General features: G+C 42.5%; 1 protein-coding gene across 1 annotated transcript in view; it reads left to right on the top strand.

Moving 5' to 3' along the window:
* LOC138367482 (putative per-hexamer repeat protein 5) overlaps positions 1-19,534 on the top strand; it is a 47,370-nt gene extending 27,836 nt beyond the window's left edge. The window contains exons 3-4 of the mRNA XM_069329149.1: positions 18,112-18,497; positions 18,584-19,534. Of these exons, the coding sequence (XP_069185250.1) occupies positions 18,112-18,497; positions 18,584-19,534 (1,337 nt within the window). The remainder of the gene's footprint in view (positions 1-18,111; positions 18,498-18,583) is intronic.
* The last annotated feature ends 2,069 nt before the right edge of the window (positions 19,535-21,603 follow it).

Below are 21,603 nucleotides of genomic sequence, written 5' to 3'. Positions count from 1 at the left end.
TGCAAGTCTTAATTTTAGTCACCCTTTCCAATTATCAGTATATGACACAGTCAACGGTCCCCAGGTTGCGATATTACAAGAAGATTTCCAGAAAATGTCACATGTTCTTTTCTAAGAAATTTAATATCAAATTTCATTACATACTGAGAGGAAAGCTTTCTGTTTTAATTATTACCTTGCAGAAATTTATGACATTCTTGTTCTCCTGTGTTCGTGTTCATACTATTCATATTTCCTTATTTTATGGCTTCCTTATTCTCTAGTAAGTGTTCATATTAGTGATATTACCATTATGGTATTTTTGTTCTAAATTGTCCATTCTAATAATATTTTTTTTATGGTATTCTTGTTCTACAGTTAATATTGATACTAGTCATAGTACCTTATTATATATTATTTTAGTTCTGAACGTACACCTTCGAGAGTGTGTAAGTGGAAAACACACTCCACTTACACCCTCGAGAGTGTGTAAGTTGAGAACACATTCCACTTACGTGAGGTCCTTACACCTTATAATGAAAGTGTCACGAACGGCTCCCCGGGGCTGGCAGGTGTGGCCTCGGCCCTTCCCCTACTCCTTTATTACCCGGGCCTCGTATGTGCGGAGACACCATGTACAGTGCTCGTCCAGGTCATCGCACCACCTGCTGGAGGAGTCGCCCGTGATGGGGGCCGCTCCAGGACAGGTCTGAGTGTCCACGCTGGGAGAGAATGAGAGAGACTTGCGCCCGGGTGGGGGGAAATGTTCGATGCAGCCGGACAGTAATGGAAGATCAGGCGCCGTAGCTCTAGTAACGTTGACCTTAGACCCAGGTTAATCTTTTTAAGTCCGTTGATCCTCGTTCCTCAAACACTTCTATGGCAGGGGTCGACCGCCAAGTCCCCCGGTGATGACTAGCTCATCACCTTAAATGCCTCCAGCCTTGGTTGTTATACACAACTTCCTTTTTGCTCCCCTCTTTACCTGTGGGGACCACGGCTCCGTCCTCGCAGTCAAACAGGCGCCTTCCCCTCAGTTGTTGTTATGTAACTGAGGGGAGACATACTGTTACCCTCACTTACCTGTTTGGCCCCGCTTCATGGCCTAAATATTCTGTCTGTCACGGTGATTTACACATAACCACCGTCTTGACTCTATGAATACTCATGTTACCAATAATCCAACCCGCACTGAGTGAACATACGCTCGAGTGAAAATTTCCCTACGTGAACATATGCCTGAGTGAAGGGAAGAGGAATTATTAGGAGAAAGCGCCAAGCCGTTACGACTATTTAGCATTTGGAAAGGATCAGGAAAAGGATTCGGGATGGGATCACACTCTTACGATGCTCTACAAAAGCAATAGCAAATAATAATAACAAGATGTCTTTACTTCTTGAGGTTATCTTGAGATGATTTCGGAGCTTTTTAGTGTCCCCGCGGCCCGGTCCTCGACCAGGGGTCAGATTCACGAAAGCACTTACGCAAACACTTACGAACCTTTACATCTATTCTCAATCTATGGCGGCTTTGTTTCCAATTATTAAACAGTTAATGAGCTCCGAATCACCAGGAGGCTGTTTATAACAATAACAACAGTCGAATGGGAAGTTTTCATGCTTGTAAACTGTTTAATAAATGTAACGAAAGCCGTCAAAGATTGAGGAAAGATGTACACGTTCGTAAGTGCTTGCGTAAGTGTTTTCGTGAATCTGGCCCCAGGCCTCCACCCCCAGGAAGCAGCCCGTGACAGCTGACTAACACCCAGGTACCTATTTTACTGCTAGGTAACAGGGGCATAGGGTGAAAGAAACTCTGCCCATTGTTTCTCGCCGGCGCCTGGGATCGAACCCAGGACCACAGGATCACAAGTCCAGCGTGCTGTCCGCTCGGCCGACCGGCTCCCTGATTGTGGTTCTACTTGGTTCTACTTGATTGTTACTTGATTGTGGTTCAGGATGAATCGAAACTTAATATATTTCTCGAGGTTTAGTGCTCATTCAACAACCATTTGTGTAGTTAGTTTTAAGCTTAAGCCTAAACTATATATATATATTTAATTAATTTGACTATTTACCTTACGTGAAATATATTGGACAGTATATGAAAAAAAGTATATACAGACTTATTTGACTATTTATAATGAACTTATTCCATATAATTATTGTCAAATATGCTGTTTTTCAGCATATGCTCACAGTTCAAACATGTTTCAGTTCAATTTATTTTTCCCATTTATTTTGAGGAAGTTTAAAACGCAAGGAGAAACATTGCTGAGTTTTGACATCATAATATAACTTGAGCAATATAACCAAGCATTTACCTGTTTACTGGCGAGACCTGTACGTCCTTCCGCCATTATCGCTGCTCAGTCTGTATTTACTAACCGTTTACAAGCTTCAGATTTTCGCATTTCGGGGTTATTAATGCTACAGACAACCTCGTAGCACTTCCGAGTATTTACAGTGTTTCATGAGTCAAAACTCAGACACTATGACTGAGTAAGGTTGAAGAGGTTTCAAATGTGGTCACTGAAGTGCTTCGTGAATCCTGCCTCTGCATAGCCAAAACTCTTTTATGGAAAACTTGAATTTTAGCTTTGGAATCTGGAACCAAATGGCAGACAGCCGTTCATTTTGCGTTAACTGCAACCTAACGGCAGACAGCCGTTCCTTGGCGTTAATTGGAACGAAACGGCTGACAGCCGTTCACAGCGCAATCTGTTCTTACAATCTGATCAGTCTTTTCCCTTACTAGAAATATACGAACCTAAGCAAGCCACATAAGCTATTGATGTCGATGCTACACAGTCTGAGGAAGTGTTAATATGGCTGTGCTATAAATTCCACCGTAGCACCGAAATGTTGACGTTTATGTTAATAGTGTCAAAATTTCAGTGTACCGGCTTCTTGACACAGTCGAGTGGAAGGTATTCACTGAAAAGCCGCATGGCCATTAATTCCTTCACTGACAGGTTCCATGACCATTAAATCCCTCCCCTTGGTAAGATGTATATCTACTGATTTCTTCTCTGGAAAAGAGCATATCCACAAATTCCTTCACTGGAAAGTTAAAAGATCACTCATTCATTTCGGAAAAGCTGCAAATCCACTAAATCCTCCACTGGAAAGTTCCATGACCACAAATTCCTTCACTGGAAGGTTCCATGACCACTAATTCCTTCACTGGAAGGTTCCATGACCACTAATTCCTTCACTGGAAGGTTCCATGACCACTAATTCCTTCACTGGAAGGTTCCATGACCACTAATTCCTTCACTGGAAGGTTCCATGACCTCTAATTCCATCACTGGAAGGTTCCATGACCACTAATTCCATCACTGGAAGGTTCCATGACCACTAATTCCTTCACTGGAAGGTTCCATGACCTCTAATTCCTTTGCCGGGCCGTTGCATGACAACCAATTTCACAGTGGGCTGGGTGATCAGGCATGATGCAGGGTGTCAGTCCAACCCGTTGTCTCTCTATTTGGCAATCCGTTAGAAATGCAACTGTTTTGCCTTATAAAAAACGGACGGCTCCCAGACACCCAGCTAACCTATCGAGACCAACGCAAGGAAAACGTCAATCTTACATTGCTTCAATTTGCACTAATACGTCTCATTATTAACGATTGATCGGCTCCGTTAGGTGAGATGACGGGCTGTCAGCGTCCATCAGAGTAAATCACCTGTCACTTTTTTTGTTTTTGACGGACGTGGCCGCGAGTACAATGAGGTATTTCAACACTGGGATTCGTGGAAACACAATTTGTGGTATTGTCAGGCGAACTCTGTCATCACGTGAATAATTTGGTACGCTAACTGCCTACGTAATGACAATACAGACTACACGCTGACTGCAAAGTGATTATATACTGACTACAGAATGATTACATTCTACATAACGAATACAGACTACGCACTAACTGCGGAATGACTACATATCACAAAATCTTTACAGACTGTAGAATGACTACAGACTACATTATAACTACATAGTGATTATAGACTACATAATGACTACAGACTATATACTAACAACATGGTAACTATACATAATGACTGGAGACTACATACTGACTACAGATATTAATGGCCTCCAGCCCACCTTTCTTCAGCGTAAATGGGATCCATGACCACTAATTCCATCACTGGAAGGTTCCATGACCACTAATGGAACTCCCCTTCTCCTTGCGTCTGAGGGCTCTAGGGAACACCCACCCCCTGCGTCAGTGGGCTCTAGGGAACACCAACCCCTGTGTTCGTGAGCTGCAGGAACCCCCCAGCCATCCCTGGCAGTGTCGCGCCACAAACTACCACACTGGAGCCCTATACAACACAGCGAGCAATACACACACACATACACTTCCATTGTATGAGGCTTACTGACTGCAGCCGGCACAATAATATCACATGTTTTATTGATAGTACCAGGTGAGGCAGATGGCTCTCAGCTCCAGCCATCCGTTTACCCCTGGGATGCTGTAGCCACCGAATTGTTCATCTACTGGGCTGTTCATCCTCTGGGCTGTACGTCCACTGGGTTGTATATTGACCTGACTGTACGTGTATATATGACTGTTCATCCACAAGAAGTGTACATCCATAGAGTGGGGAGGGGCGTATGGACGTGGCACGAGTTGTACACAACACCATCATCTCTGCATGTGTTTGGAATATATGTGTGTTTCGTTGTTTGAATGTTCAGTTCTTTGGATTTCCAACACTGATTAAAACTTGTAAGTCTGAAAGGTAACCTCTGGATTCAAGATAAGTCTGACACAGATATAAAAGTCAGAAAGGAGAATCATGGAATAAGAAAAGCCTTAGCAACCTTATACGTCCTATTTACTTCTCGAATCAACCAATGCGACGTTTCAGAAAAGAAAACAAAGGATCGCAATACTGACGTTTTCAGTGCATCGGCCTCGAGAGGTTAGGTGGGTTGCTTGGGTTCGTACGTTTCCGGTTAGCCAAAACAGTTGTATTTTTTACTGAGAGGCAATTAGGGAGAACAGGGCTGGCTTGAGACATGTTTGTTGAGACATTATGTACATATATGTTATGTACATAAAATGTATATATTTAACTTGTTTCTGGAATGTGGCTTATATAGTTTCAGTTTAATATTTATCGTAAGTGATAACCAATGAACTTAGGCACATCCTTAACAAACAAAAAACTGAAACTATTTCCTCACTTCATAACATCTTTCCTCCTGCAGGACCAGGATCCAATTCAGGCATTGAGGCGAGGTGGAACCAGGAGGAAATTAAATCAGTAAGAAAGCGTTAATAAGAAATTGCAGGGAACCAGCAGGAAAACAGCAATAAAGCAGAGTAGAGAATTAGCAGGAAAACAACAATAAAACTGAGCAGGGAATTAGCAGGAAAGCAGCAGTAAAGCTGAGCAGGGAATTAGCAGGAAAACAGCAGTAAAGCAGGACACGGAACCAGTAGGAAAACAGCAGTAAAGCAGGACACGGAACCAGTAGGAAAACAGCAGTAAAGCAGGACACGGTACCAGTAGGAAAACAGTGATAAAGCCGGGCATGACGCCTGTAGAAAAACAGTGATAAAGTAAGCCGGTACAATGGGACAATAGCAAATGACAGAGAGGCGGAAGGCGAGTGCCCGAGTCAGGCAACACAAACAGGCAACGGACAAACACTGGAAAGGATCAACAAACAGGACACTCAGGGGGAGGGGGGAGGGATTCATCACTGGACGAAACCGCGACAAACGCACTGTCAACACCGCTAGAATGCAGCTATACAGCGTTTGAAAACAGCCTCGTCGCACGCAGGCTGAAATATATTTGCTCCAACACTAAACATTTTTTTGTTTGTTTTTTGTACACACTATTTTCTGGAAGGGTGAAAACATATTTTGCTAACTCTGAACTGATCAACAAATCTATATACAGAAATGAAAATGTGTTTTTCTTACATCAGAGAGTAGTAATAGTAGTAGTAGTAGTAGTGGTAGTAGTAGTAGTAGTGGTAGTAGTAGTAGTAGTGGTAGTAGTAGTAGTAGTAGGCATCCATCAATCTCAGGAGGCTATGGAGTTGCGCTCTGGTTGTCGGTCTGGAGTGGTCTCTCCAGGGCGCAAAGCCAGGGTAGGTTGATACTGGGGAGAAGCTGTCACCCATGCAGCACCCCTTTCCCCACTTCCTCCCCACGGCGCCGAAAGTCTCCAATTGAAAGTCAAGCGCCATTTACGATTGGTTCCAGCGCCGTCGCAGGAACTCTCTGAACGAGGTTGAAAGCAACAATATACTGCCCTAGGGGGCTCCAGCACTGGAGTTGACCTCGAAGTTGGTAAAAGAAGGCACAGGGACTCCAAACCCGGAGACCGCCGCGGTCGGGGCTGGAGAAGATCCAACTCCATCAAGGGCAAGAACGACCCCAGCCTCCTGTAGCAGAGCCTGGGCCGCACGAGCCTCAGGAGGTGGACGTCCGAGTCCCTAAGAGTTCCAGACAGAGATCGTTACAGCTCCCTAAGACCCGAGGCCGCCTTCCTTCATGACCCAGCAGATGGAAGAGTAATAATTATTAATTACAACAATTATTATTATTATTATCATTATTTTTATATAATAATAATAAATTAATTATACGTAATTATGAGAACATTTATTGAAATTTAACTATGTCCAACTGGCGAATTTGAATATTTTCGTCCAATCAGAAAAACAACATGAAACAACATTAACATGTATTTATACTGAACAAATCCATAATGGCCGTGACGAGGGTTCGAGCCTACGTCCGAGAGCATCCCAGACGCTGCCTTAATCACTTGATGCATCACGTTATTGTGATTTCTGTGTGTGATGTATTTATACTGTTATACAAAAAATTACCACAAAAGATTCTAAATCACTTACACAAATCAGCCCCCAAACAATTTCTCATCATGTTCTCGTTATTGTGCCAATGGTAGCAACGCTAAAAGTACAGTATAACCTGGTGGAAGTGATCGCCTTGCTCCTCCGAGTACGCTCCCATGTTCTCTGTGATGGTACTCTTTAATCACTTGCAACAACTGCAACAGCAAGCAACAGTCGAGAGACGCCGGGTGTGTCATGATGCGGGCTGTAACTGCAGGCAATTAACATGATGCGAGAGCAAACTCCGAGAATCAGTGTACCTCGGTAGATGAAGGTCTGTCACAGGACAAGAAAATCTCCCCCAAGAATACCACAATCATCAGCCGTCACTGGTCCGTCGCCTTGATCCAAGGGTGTAGCGTTGTAGAGCTAAGGTCACCTGGGAGTCACACCAAATGTAATAGTTTTGTATCCAGGTTGTGGGTCAGCGATACACAGAGCCTCTACCCAACTTATATGAGGGAATAATAATGATGCGAGAGCAGTGCTTAGGGAAAGATTTATGGAAAGCTTCTATTATAACAATTGGTTTATTCGTTAAATTTACTGCCAATATACAGGGAGCTTTCATTACGTTAATCAAGAGGGGGTCACTTTAGCACAACTCAACAACTGCATAACACAGCAGGAATTACTTCCCACAACGATAGTGTACAGAGACCTCATCTCTCGATGCTAGCGCTGCTTAGCATGGTGAGTCAAAGTACTTACTTAGTACTTTCTTTGCTTAGGCACAAAGTGAAGCAGCTGAACAATCGTGAAGACTCTTACAAACTGCTTGCGACGCTTGCAGTAACAAGGACCACTGTATATTAGTGTACTATTGAACACATGAATTACTCATAGGCAAACAATGGCAATATTGGTTATGCACATTAATAATGTCTCTAAAATCAATGAAATTATAAGTCATAGAGACACTGATAATAATCACTGCAAGAGATAGCACGTCACAAAGACATAATCACAATTCCTGAAATAAATACTCACGGAGATAGCAATAAATCAAGGGATCAATACCGTTCACGAAGACCAATAACTTAACCAATGAATAATTGACAAGTCACCGAGACCCAAATAATCAGTGATGAGGCACTCGAGTCACTAAGACTCCAGTAATACTGAAAATAATAAAGTAGTAAATAAAGTCACATACAAGCAAAGTAATAAAGTCACATACAAGCAAAGTAATAAAGTCACATACAAGCAAAGTAATAAAGTCACATACAAGCAAAGTAATAAAGTCACATACAAGCAAAGTAATAAAGTCACATACAAGCAAATAATGACAATGAACTACACAGTCGCTGAGGCTTTAAAAGTGTGCGGGCTCATGATAATCCACTCACCTGAACAGGTGTCTGACCCTCAACACACGGGTTTGATTGATGGTCTAACAACTGTGTCGTCGCCTCAGTCGTTCTGCTTCCCACTTGTGTCGGGCGTTGCACAGAGATTTACTAGACTGGACGGTCGATCATAAAGATCAACACAAAGCAACAATGACGAAATGCAGAGAAAGTACTGACTCTTAATAATGGACGGCCTTCCAACACCTTCACAAGCAATTCACACCATCTAACAGCTGGACTGTTGACCCTCGAGGACTCCGCTGACGGAGCGCAACGCAGCAGTCATTCAGTGAATGGATGTGTGTCTTCCTGTCCAATACGTTAATCTCAACACAGACCACACGAGGTAAACACGTGTGACGTTACTCATATATATATGATCTACGCACGATATACGCTTTTACGGCGTGAAGAGAAGAGGCCAAGCGGCCAGAGACGCAATCTGGTACGGCTGAATGGTAGCGATGGCTCTAGCACCCAGCGACGGAGTTCATATGATCACAAGTACACGCCATCAGTATTCAAGAGAATACCCAATGATAAACACACAAATAAATTTGACATCGAACATACTGCTGTTTGATGGCTATCGTTTGGTCCAGAGGGAAAGCAATTCGCTGGATCAGACTACATAACCTATTTCACCTGACGTGAGTATATATATATATATATATATATATATATATATATATATATATATATATATATATATGTCGTACCTAGTAGCCAGAATGCACTTCTCAGCCTACTATGCAAGGCCCGATTTGCCTTATAAGCCAAATTTTCCTGAATTAATATTTTTTCTCAAATTTTTTTCTTATGAAATGATAAAGCTACCCATTTCATTATGTATGAGGTCAATTTTTTTTTATTGGAGTTAAATTTAACGTAGATATATGACCGATCCTAACCAACCCTACCTAACCTAACCTAACCTATCTTTATAGGTTAGGTTAGGTTAGGTAGCCGAAAAAGATAGGTTAGGTTAGGTTAGGTAGGTTAGGTAGTCGAAAAACAATTATTTCATGAAAACTTGGCTTATTAGGCAAATCGGGCCTTGCATAATAGGCTGAGAAGTGCGTTCTGGCTACTAGGTACGACATATATATATATATATATATATATATATATATATATATATATATATATATATATATATATATATATGTATATATATATATATATATATATATATATATATATATATATATATATATATATATATATATATATATACAGGCAATGAATCACAATAACGTGGCTGAAGTATGTTGACCAGACCACACACTAGAAATTGAAGCGACGACGACGTTTCGGTCCGTCCTGGACCATTCTCAAGTCGATTTGTGTGTCACACAAATCGACACACAATCGACTTGAGAATGGTCCAGGACGGACCGAAACGTCGTCGCCCCTTTAATTTCTAGTGTGTGGTCTGGTCAATATATATATATATATATATATATATATATATATATATATATATATATATATATATATATATATATATATATATATATATATGTATATATATATATATATATATATATATATATATATATATTCATATATATATATAAATATACATATATATATATATATATATATATATATATATATATACAAATATATATATATATATATATATATATATATATATATATATATATATATATATATGTCGTACCTAGTAGCCAGAACTCACTTCTCAGCCTACTATTCAAGGCCCGATTTGCCTAATAAGCCAAGTTTTCCTGAAATAATATATTTACTATAATTTTTTTCTTATGAAATGATAAAGCAACCCTTTTCTCTATGTATGAGGTCAATTTTTTTTTATTGGAGTTAAAATTAACGTAGATATATGACCGAACCTAACCAACCCTACCTAACCTAACCTAACCTATATTTACAGGTAAGGTTAGGTTAGGTAGCCAAAAAAAGCTAGGTTAGGTTAGGTTAGGTAGGTTAGGTAGACGAAAAAGCATTAATTCATGAAAACTTGGCTTATTAGGCAAATCGGGCCTTGAATAGTAGGCTGAGAAGTGCGTTCTGGCTATTAGGTACGACATATATATATATATATATATATATATATATATATATATATGTCGTACCTAGTAGCCAGAACGCACTTATCGGCCTACTACGCAAGGCCCGATTTGCCTAATAAGCCAAGTTTTCTTGAATTAATATATTTCCTCAAATGTTTTTCTTATGAAATGATAAAGCTACCCATTTCATTATGTATGAGGTCAATTTTTTTTTTATTGGCGTTAAAATTAACAAGATATATGACCGAACCTAACCAACCCTACCTAACCTAACCTATCCTATCTTTATAGGTTAGGTTAGGTTAGGTAGCCGAAAAAGTTAGGTTAGGTTAGGTTAGGTAGGTTAGGTAGTCGAAAAATAATTAATTCATGAAAACTTGGCTTATTAGGCAAATCGGGCCATGCATAGTAGGCTGAGAAGTGCGTTCTGGCTACTAGGTACGACATATATATATATATATATATATATATATATATATATATATATATATATATATATATATTATATATATATATATATATACATATATATACATATATATACATATACGATACTTTGGCTATATATATATATATATATATATATATATATATATATATATATATATATATATATATATATATATATATATATATATATATATATATATATATTGTGACGGTAAAGCGTTGGTGTTCGGCTGTTTCAAAAGCTGGGGGCAGGGCCTCGTCACATCACAAAAAAAAAGAGAGAAAAGTTTGTCCTTTCGTCTGTGGTAAGGTAATGGGAAGACACACAAAACACAAGTATATAAACAATGAAATTTTAATTACTCTAGAAAACAAGACATGAATAAAGGCAATCTCATAAAATATGCAGGACAAGTCAACAAACAAAATAACATGAATAATCACTGGCAAATGAAAAGTTACGCTAAGACAAGTAAGTTACAGTGATAGCAAAATAAAATATGAGTGCTGGAATACTGGCTTCAAGCTGCCACCTCCCTTAGTACACGAAAGCCAAGGCTTAGTCTACCAGCGAGAGATGTCAACTTCATGGAGCACAAAGATATTCTGACGAGACTGGCGCACTGCAGCCCAGACGTCGACTTGTGGTGGTGGCAGAGGGCAGGTGCGACGAGACACCAGCCAATCAGCAACAGGCAGGCAGAGGATAAGTAGTTTGCTGGTTATGGCGGTGGCCAGGTGTGTGCAGGGTACGATTTGCTCTCTGGGCAAAACGTTTGGCGATACTTGGTGAACGTATCTTCTATATAGTATCTTGTATTCTGATGTAATTATGTAGGGAAGAGCAGGCTCAATCTCTCTTGAAAGAGATTATCGTCACAACTCTCCCCCGAAGCCTGCGGTTCTGGAAGAAGTTACGTCTTCATGTGGTGGAGTAATAGTTGGAGTTGCTTCTACTTCATAGACTCTGGAGAGGGCGTCGGCTATGATGTTGTCAGAACCCTTGATATAGCGGATCTCCAGGTCGAAATCTTGCAGATATAAAGCCCATCATAGAAGACGCTGGTTATTGAATAGGGCTTGATGTAAGAAGCGGAGAGGATTGTGGTCTGAGAAGATGATGGTAGACCTGGCACCTTGTAGGTATGGAGCAAAGTGCTGGAGATTCTGGTCGATGGAGAGTAGCTCCTTTTCAATAGTGCTGTAGTTCCTCTGGTGGGGTTTCAACATGTAGCTGTAGTAGCTGACAGGTAGAACCTCCTCGCCTCGTTGCTGCATCAGGACACCACCGATGCCGGTACCACTGGCGTCGACATGAAGGACGAAAGGCTTGGTGATATCTGGCGAGGCGAGAATGGGATTAGAACAGAGGAGGAATTTGAGTTGTTCGAAAGCAACGGTTTGCTGCATGGTCCAATTATACCGTTGCTTGGGACTGGTTAAAGTGATTAATGGTGTGGCGACTGTACTAAAATTTCTCACAAACCTACGGTAGTAGGAGGCAAGACCAAGGAAGCGCAGGAGCTGCTTCCTGGTGGTAGGCTGTGGATAATGCTGGTTGGCTTGAGTGTGTGTGTCTAACGGAGCTAGGCTGCCACTCCCAATTACATGACCCAGATAACGCACTTTACCTTTGGCGAAGGTGGACTTGCCCAGGTTGATGGTGAGGCCGGCTGTCAGGAGCTTGGCGAACAGTCGTTGCAGCTGGAGCAGATGTTCGCTCCAGGTGTTGGATGCTACGACGATATCATCCAAATAAGCGTAGGTGTTATCCAAGCCCTGGATGACGCGGTTGACAGCTCTATGAAAGGTGGCCGGGGCATTACATAGTCCGAAAGGAAGGCGTTCATATCTGAAAAGTCCAAAGGGAGTGATAAAGGCAGATATTTCTTTGGCTCGCTCTGTTAAACACACTTGGTAATACCCCTTAAGCAAGTACACTTGGGACAAGTACTGGGCATTACCAATGGCGTCAAGAATGTCATCTATCCTTGGCAAGGGGTATGCATCCTTGACAGTCACATTATTTAACTTACGGTAATCCGTGCACAGTCTCACCTTACCTTGGGGTTTTGGCACCAAGATACAGGGTGAGGCCCAGGGGGACTCACAAGGTGTAGCCAGTCCATGATCCAAGAGGTACTGCACCTCAGCACGCATGACTTCCTTCTTGCTAGGGCTGATTCGGTAGAAGGGTTGACGAATCGGCCGGGTGTCAGGGACAGTTGGATGTCGTGCTGGGTAACATTACACTCTTGGGGGTCATCTCGGAACAACTCCTGATGTTCTTTGAAGATCTTGACGAGAGGTGCACTTTGATTGTCCTGAAAATAGTTGGGAAGATCAGTTAGGATTTCCGAATTAGAAAGCGCTGACTCCTTGTCAGTGCTTTCGGGAGGAGAAGCAGGGAAGGTCTCACTGTGGATGTATGGCTCTTTAAATGAAGAGTAATTAATCATGACAGTGGGAGGAGTACCGTTATATAGCTTCAGGAGGTTGACGTGGCACAACTGGGTCTTCCGCCGCCTATCTGGAGTCTCTAGAACGTAGTTATGGTTGTTTCTGCACTCCTTGATGCGGTAGGGTCCTGAAAACCTGTTTTGTAAAGGAGAACCTGGGATAGGGAAATAAGCAAGTACGAAGTCTCCCGGTTTAAATTTTCTTACTTTGCTGGTCTGGTCGTAATGAGTCTTCATCTTCTCCTGTGCATTCAATAGATTATCTTGGGCAAAACTGTGGACCCTCTCTAGAATGTGTTGTAGGTTTTGAAGAAACTGGGGCACATTCTGATGCTCACTGAAGGTGGCATCACGTAGAGAGTCCTTGAAAGCCTTGAGAGGAGTACGGCACTTACGTCCGTAGAGCATCTCATAAGGAGATACTCCTAGGGACTCATTGGGAAGACTTCTATAGATACACATTATTAGGTCGATTTGCTTATCCCAATCCTTAGAGGTTTCATTACCAAACTTCTTCAGGAGTGCTTTAATAGTCTGATGACTACGCTCAAGAGAACCCTGTGAAGCAGGATGATAGGGGCTGGACAATACCTGTTTGATGTTGAACTCTTCCAGTGTCCTCTTGAAGGGATCACTGGTGAAGTTGGTGCCACAGTCGCTCTGAACCTCCCTTGGAAATCCATACTGGGTGAAGATCTTCAATAAATATTTCACAACCGTAGCAGCCGTAATGTTCTTTACTGGAACTGCTATGGGGAATCTGGTGGTAGGACACAGGATGGTTAAGATATAGGCATTACCTGAACTGGTCCGAGGTAAAGGACCAACACAGTCTATAATAAGTCTGTGGAAAGGTTCTGCAGGCACCTGAATGGGAGTCAGTGGTGCTCTGGGACTAGAGATGTTCGGTTTACCTGCCACCTGACATGTATGACACTGTTTGACGTACTGTTTGACGCTATTTACCATACCTGGTCAGTAGTAGTCTTGACGGATTCCATGGTAGGTCTTGTTAAATCCGTAGTGGGAGAGTGCTCCGTGGGCCAGGTGTAGAATAGTGGGCCGCAGGTTGGCAGAAATCACTAGTTGTTCGACGTTGGCCCAATCGTCCTGCTTCACAGGGTTCTCTTGAGCGTAGTGCGAGAGGTCCCGGGTTCAACTCCCGGACAGGCCCCCACGTAATGTGACGGTAAAGTGTTGGTGTTCGGCTGTTTCAAAAGCTGGGGGCTGGGCCTCGTCACATCACAAAAAAAAAGAGAAAAGTTTGTCCTTTCGTCTGTGGTAAGGTAATGGGAAGACACACAAAACACAAGTATATAAACAATGATATTTTAATTACTCTAGAAAACAAGACATGAATAAAGGCAATCTCATAAAATTTGCAGGACAAGTCAACAAACAAAATAACATGAATAATCACTGGCAAATGAAAAGTTATGCTAAGACAAGTAAGTTACAGTGATAGCAAAATAAAATATGAGTGCTAGAATACTGGCTTCAAGCTGCCACCTCCCTTAGTACGCGAAAGCCAAGGCTTAGTCTACCAGCGAGAGATGTCAACTTGATGGAGCACAAAGATATTCTGACGAGACTGGCGCACTGCAGCCCAGACGTCGACTTGTGGTGGTGGCAGAGGGCAGGTGCGACGAGACACCAGCCAATCAGCAACAGGCAGGCAGAGGATAAGTAGTTTGCTGGTTACGGCGGTGGCCAGGTGTGTGCAGGGTACGATTTGCTCTCTGGGCAAAACGTTTGGCGATACTTGGTGAACGTATCTTCTATATAGTATCTTGTATTCTGACGTAATTATGTAGGGAAGAGCAGGCTCAATCTCTCTTGAAAGAGATTATCGTCACAATATATATACATATATATATATATATATATATATATATATATATATATATATATATATATATATATATATATATATATATATATGTCGTACCTAGTAGCCAGAACGCACTTCTCGGCCTACTATGCAAGGCCCGATTTGCCTAATAAGCCAAGTTTTCCTGAATAATTATATTTTCTCTAATTTTTTTCTTATGAAATGATAAAGCTACCCATTTCATTATGTATGAGGTCAATTTTTTTTATTGGAGTTAAAATTAACGTAGATATATGACCGAACCTAACCAACCCTACCTAACCTAACCTAACCTATCTCTATAGGTTAGGTTAGGTTAGGTAGCCGAAAAAGTTAGGTTAGGTTAGGTTAGGTAGGTTAGGTAGTCGAAAAACAATTAATTCATGAAAACTAGGCTTAAAACCGCCAGGAGCAACGCAACTGGTATGTACAGGGACGCCTTAATCCGCTTGACCATCACGACCGGACATAAGGAAGTGATAGACTAAGCTATTTGAACCACTTCCCCGCCGGCACTCGGATAGTAATCTTGGGCATAGCATTTTACCAAATCACCTCATTCTTTGGGGCACACGTGACGTGTGCCCCAAAGAATGAGGTGATTTGGTAAATCACCAAATTTGTATATAGTCCTGGGGACCATTCAGGCTTGTTTGCATATATATATATATATATATATATGTATATATATATATATATATATATATATATATATATATATATATATATATATATATATATATATATATATATATTCGTGTGTGTGTGTGTGTGTGTGTGTGTGTGTGTGTGTGTGTGTGTGTGTGTGTGTGTGTGTGTGTGTGTGTGTGTGTGTGTGTGTGTGTGTGTGTGTGAAGTCAAACTGAGGTTGTCAAAGGTTACTCGGCATACCGTCTTCAAAATACATAACAGAAAAACATTTTCAGTGTAAAAAACATTCCCATTTCTCTTTTCATTTCAAAACGTGTCTTTCTTCTGCTCCCACAAAATATTGTTTTGTTGAAAAGAAGTTGAATTTTTATTTTATTCAACATTTCAACACTCTTTTGTTAATGTTAAGACTTTTAAGGTTTAACTGTGTTAAAGATGAAATACTGCAAGCAAAGGAAAAAATATGATATTCTATGAACAATAAGAGATTCTATGAACAATAAGAGAGAGAGAGAGAGAGAGATAGAGAGAGAGAGAGAGAGAGAGAGAGAGAGAGAGAGAGAGAGAGAGAGAGAGAGAGAGAGAGAGAGAGAGAGAGAGAGAGAGAGAGAGAGAGAGAGAGAGAGAGAGAGAGAGAGAGAGAGACAGAGAGAGAGAGACAGACAGACAGACAGGGGCAGAGAGACAGAGAGAGAGAGACAGACAGATAGACAGACAGACAGAGGCAGAGAGACAGAGACAGAGAGAAAGACAGAGACAGAGCGACAGAAAGACAGAGACAGAAAGACAGAGACAGAAAGACAGAGACAGAAAGACAGAGACAGACAGAGAGAGAGAGAGAGAGAGAGAGAGAGAGAGAGAGAGAGAGAGAGAGAGAGAGAGAGAGAGAGAGAGAGAGAGAGAGAGAGAGAGAGAGAGAGAGAGAGAGAGAGAGAGAGAGAGAGAGAGAGAGAGAGAGAGAGAGAGAGAGAGAGAGAGAGAGAGAGAGAGAGAGAGAGAGAGAGAGAGAGAGAGAGAGAGAGAGAGAGAGAGAGAGAGAGAGAGAGTGTGAGAGGAAGACCGACATAAAAATTCACAGATCAGGGTCGCCAGCTCACCCTGAGCTCAAGCAACCATCCCACCTAATATATACAAATACACTCATTCCGATTTGTTGCCATTGGTACGTTAAATTTTAATGATTATTCAGCAAATGAGCTAAATTGCCATCCATCAAAACTCAATAATATATCAGTTTCAATCAAATTAATGTTTAAACCAATAAAATTTAATGATAGTGAATAGACACATGAAATGCAGTTAATGACATAACCTAACCATTCAACTGTACAACTGATAGCTCTAATTATAACTATGAAATAATTCTAGTTTGCTTTGACAAGTAATTAGAGGCCTTGAGTCACTGTACGCCTGTGAGAGATGGAGATGACAACACTGAAGTCACTGTATCTCTGTAATAAGAAGAAAATAGAACAATGAAGCTTCCGTTTGCCTGTAAGGTAGATTTCAGAAAATTGACAATACGTTATAGGGTAGGCAGAGGTCAATACACTGAACTGTAACCCTGTAATAAGCATAATGAGAACACTGAAGTCACTGCTCGTCAATACTGACGCTCAGCTCTCGCTTCCAAGCCCGGCCTCCTAAGGTTTCACAACGTCAAAAGACTGTCGTACTAAAGTGTCTTCATCCTAAGCTAAAAGAAGACCCAAAACAGAAAACGGGACTTTTTGTCAATTTCGCGAGCCGCTACCATTTTCTAAAACGACGATTTTTGGCCTTATGTAGAGTATACGTCAAAATGCGACGCTCTATTAGGAGGACGGGTTGGGCTTTCAGTGACCTTCAGTAAAATACCCCCCTCCCCCCTCAGCTGCCGTCCTCCACCAGTAGTACAAACTGACTGTCCTTAGCGTTATTAAGTCAGTAGGCGACTATTATATCTAACATTCAACTGACTGAATTTTTCAAATGTAATAGAGAAGAAAATGTTATGACAGCTGCTGAGGAAATCTGTGTTGTAAAGTGGATCAATTTGGCCACCTCTGCCTCGGTAAAATGATCGCCCTTATAACACGACTGGTCAAATGTACAAAAGTGGATTGTCGTTCATCCTCAAAAAACATATTCTGTTCCACTGGAATAGTTCAACTGAATAAACGCGAACACTAACTATACAACTTAAGATCTCCAAGGCTTAAATGAAGAATCTTAGTCCTAAAGTGAGCCATTTTAGGCCAAATTTTTTAAATTTATTCACTATACTAGTCATTGAAAAGTTTTAGCTTGGTTTTTCCTTTCATTTTCATGTTCACTATAAAATAAATAAAAGAGAATGTCAACTTTTTGTGTGTGTGCAACTGTCCATTTTCTGTCCATGACAGTGTGTGCAACTGTACAGCATTTGATACAGGCACTCTCATATCCGGATGCCAGGTTGAATTTGCCGCACCCTCAGTCACTGGTCGAGGGCTGGCCACACCCTCAGTCACTGGTCGAGGGCTGGCCACACCCTCAGTCACTGGTCGAGGGCTGGCCACACCCTCAGTCACTGGTCGAGGGCTGCCCACACCCTCAGTCACTGGTCGAGGGCTGGCCACACCCTCAGTCACTGGTCGAGGGCTGGCCACACCCTCAGTCACTGGTCGAGGGCTGCCCACACCCTCAGTCACTGGTCGAGGGCTGCCCACACCCTCAGTCACTGGTCGAGGGCTGGCCACACCCTCAGTCACTGGTCGAGGGCTGGCCACACTCTCAGTCACTGGTCGAGGGCTGGCCACACCCTCAGTCACTGGTCGAGGGCTGCCCACACCCTCAGTCGCTGGTCGAGGGCTGGCCCTCAGTCAATGGTCGAGGGCTGGCCACACCCTCAGTCACTGGTCGAAGGCTGCCCACACCCTCAGTCACTGGTCGAGGGCTGCCCACACCCTCAGTCACTGGTCGAGGGCTGGCCCTCAGTCAATGGTCGAGGGCTGGCCACACCCTCAGTCACTGGTCGAGGGCTGGCCACACCCTCAGTGGCTGGTCAAGGGCTGGCCACACCCTCAGTCACTGGTCAAGGGCTGGCCATACCCTCAGTTGCTGGTCAAGGGCTGCCCACACCCTCAGTGGCTGGTCAAGGGCTGGCCACACCCTCAGTGGCTGGTCAAGGGCTGCCCACACCCTCAGTGGCTGGTCAAGGGCTGGCCACACCCTCAGTGGCTGGTCAAGGGCTGCCCACACCCTCAGTGGCTGGTCAAGGGCTGCCCACACCCTCAGTGGCTGGTCAAGAGCTGCCCACACCCTCAGTGGCTGGTCAAGGGCTGGCCACACCCTCAGTTGCTGGTCAAGGGCTGGCCACACCCTCAGTTGCTGGTCAAGGGCTGGCCACACCCTCAGTTGCTGGTCAAGGGCTGGCCACACCCTCAGTAGCTGGTCAAGGGCTGCCCACACCCTCAGTGGCTGGTCAAGGGCTGCCCACACCCTCAGTGGCTGGTCAAGAGCTGCCCACACCCTCAGTGGCTGGTCAAGGGCTGGCCACACCCTCAGTTGCTGGTCAAGGGCTGGCCACACCCTCAGTTGCTGGTCAAGGGCTGGCCACACCCTCAGTTGCTGGTCAAGGGCTGGCCACACCCTCAGTAGCTGGTCAAGGGCTGCCCACACCCTCAGTGGCTGGTCAAGGGATGCCCTCACCCTCCGTGGCTGGTCAAATGCTGCCCACACCCTCAGTGGCTGGTCAAGGGCTGGCCACACCCTCAGTTGCTGGTCAAGGGCTGGCCAAACCCTCAGTGGCTGGTCAAGGGCTGGCCACACCCTGGAGTACTTGTGGGGAACGTGTTGCATGACTCCCGCTGTTGTTTATGTCAGTCACACGTTATTCTTCATGGATGACTCTCATTCTCACCTAGTTGTACTTGCAGGGGCTTGAGCTTCGGTTCTTTTGTTCCGCCTCTCAAATGTCAATTAACTGATGTTCAGGTTCTTTAGCCAATTGGGTTTCATCATATCTACATTTGAAACCGTCACACCACATCACTGTCTAATACATCCCATTTATTAATTACTCTTAAGCTGAAAAAATTATTTCTAATGTGTCTGTGGCTCATTTGGGTATTAAGTTTCCACCTGTGCCCCCTTGATCGTGTACAACCCATACTAAATAATTTTTTCTACTCAATGAATTCATCTTTAGAATTTTGTAGGTGGAACTCATGTCTCATCTATTTCTTCTGTCTTCAAGTGCCGTGAGGTTTAATTCCTGTAGCCTTATCTCGTAGTTCATACCTCTCAGATCGGGAACTAGTCTGGTGGCATACCTTTGAACTTTTTCAAACTTTGACTAGTGTTTGATATTGTGTTGTGATGTTGATGTTATGCGAAATATCCGGTCTAGGTGATTGGAATGTTTATTTCTACGGAAGTGTGGATGGCGACTTACCCAACAAAGGATGTTTCCCAGAGTCTCATACTTACTACGAATTTTGCAACAGTGCCCTGTTTATCAGGCACCGAACACCTCGGAGATAGCTTTTAGTATTTTAAATATAAATTCTTGCCTTTCAACATCGCCCCTATTTTAGAGCCAGATAACATAAAAGCTAAAACTTAAGGAAACTGCAGGTGAATTGGTTCACCTGAGGCAGCTCCTATCAATGGATATTTCCACGAAGATGTACATCCCGTATCTTGGTGAATAAGCACCGAGAACTTAGTTGAGATCAAGACTTAAGCATTTTTGCTGGTTGGTTTGATAAGGAATTGGGGTGGACTTACCCTCCCCCCCTGGTGTTGATCATGCTCATCACCAAACCAAGATCTTATATATATATCCAACAATTAAGTCACATTCATATGTATACGTCTAAACCACAAACGAAACAATCAAATAGTCACACGTCTATTATTTTATCAGGTAATCTGTTCCACAAATCAACAACATTGTGTCCAAGCCAGTATTTACCCAGGTCTTTCTTCACTCTAAGCTCATCCAATTTATATCCATTGTTTCTTGTTCATCTTTCTGTTCATAAATTAAACACATTAATTTCCACTTTGTTTTACACATTCATCAACTTACTCTTCGCTGACGAGGGGCATTTATTGGTAGATAATGGCCCTGTTGATAGTTGATGAATGGACTGTTGTTAGTCGATGATGGGCTGTTGATGGAGTTTTACATTATCTGATCACAGTGAATCATCCTGTTCAGCCAATATTAATCACTCAATTAAGTTTTTCTCAACTTTGCTCTGGGTCAGCCCAAAATATTTTCCTGGAAATTTTACAAAGAATCCAGTTTCTATCCTGCGTTAACTTGAGATTCTTCATGTCGTGCATCCCAGAATAATTTATAGTTCCCCTTGATACATGTTGTACATGTGAACGATTTATTAAGATATGAAGTTAATTGTGGCGGCAGCGGTGATGGATAAATAAACTGTCACGAAAATTTATTCAGTGTCCCCGTCACTATGAAAATTCGAGATTCCAATCACATAAAAAAAGCGTATTTAAGAACTTAGAAAAGTACTGTTGCAGTGAGGTCAAGCAAGGCTCATGGGCTTCGAAGCATCAGTTAGAAATCAAAACTTTTAACTCCTTCTAAAATCGTCCTCTAGAACTGCCTTCTCTGTCCCTGACTTTCTCGACAAAGGTAATAAGATAATTAGCGTGATCTCTGAGGCATTCATAATTAGCGGGTTGAAGACACGATAACAGGACGAGATAACAATGAGTTTACTGCTTTGTAAACCTTCGCAGCCGGAGCTCAGTGATGAAAGGTAGACAGAGCTAGAGATATTATTTTCAGAGAGAGAGAGAGAGAGAGAGAGAGAGAGAGAGAGAGAGAGAGAGAGAAAGAGAGAGAGAGAGAGAGAGAGAGAGAGAGAGAGAGAGAGAGAGAGAGAGAGAGAGA

The sequence above is a fragment of the Procambarus clarkii genome, chromosome 22 (assembly GCF_040958095.1).
Source record: "Procambarus clarkii isolate CNS0578487 chromosome 22, FALCON_Pclarkii_2.0, whole genome shotgun sequence".
Classification (NCBI taxonomy): Eukaryota; Metazoa; Arthropoda; class Malacostraca; order Decapoda; family Cambaridae; genus Procambarus; species Procambarus clarkii.
Note: the sequence above shows the minus strand (reverse complement) of the source record. Positions and strands in the feature narration are given on the sequence as shown.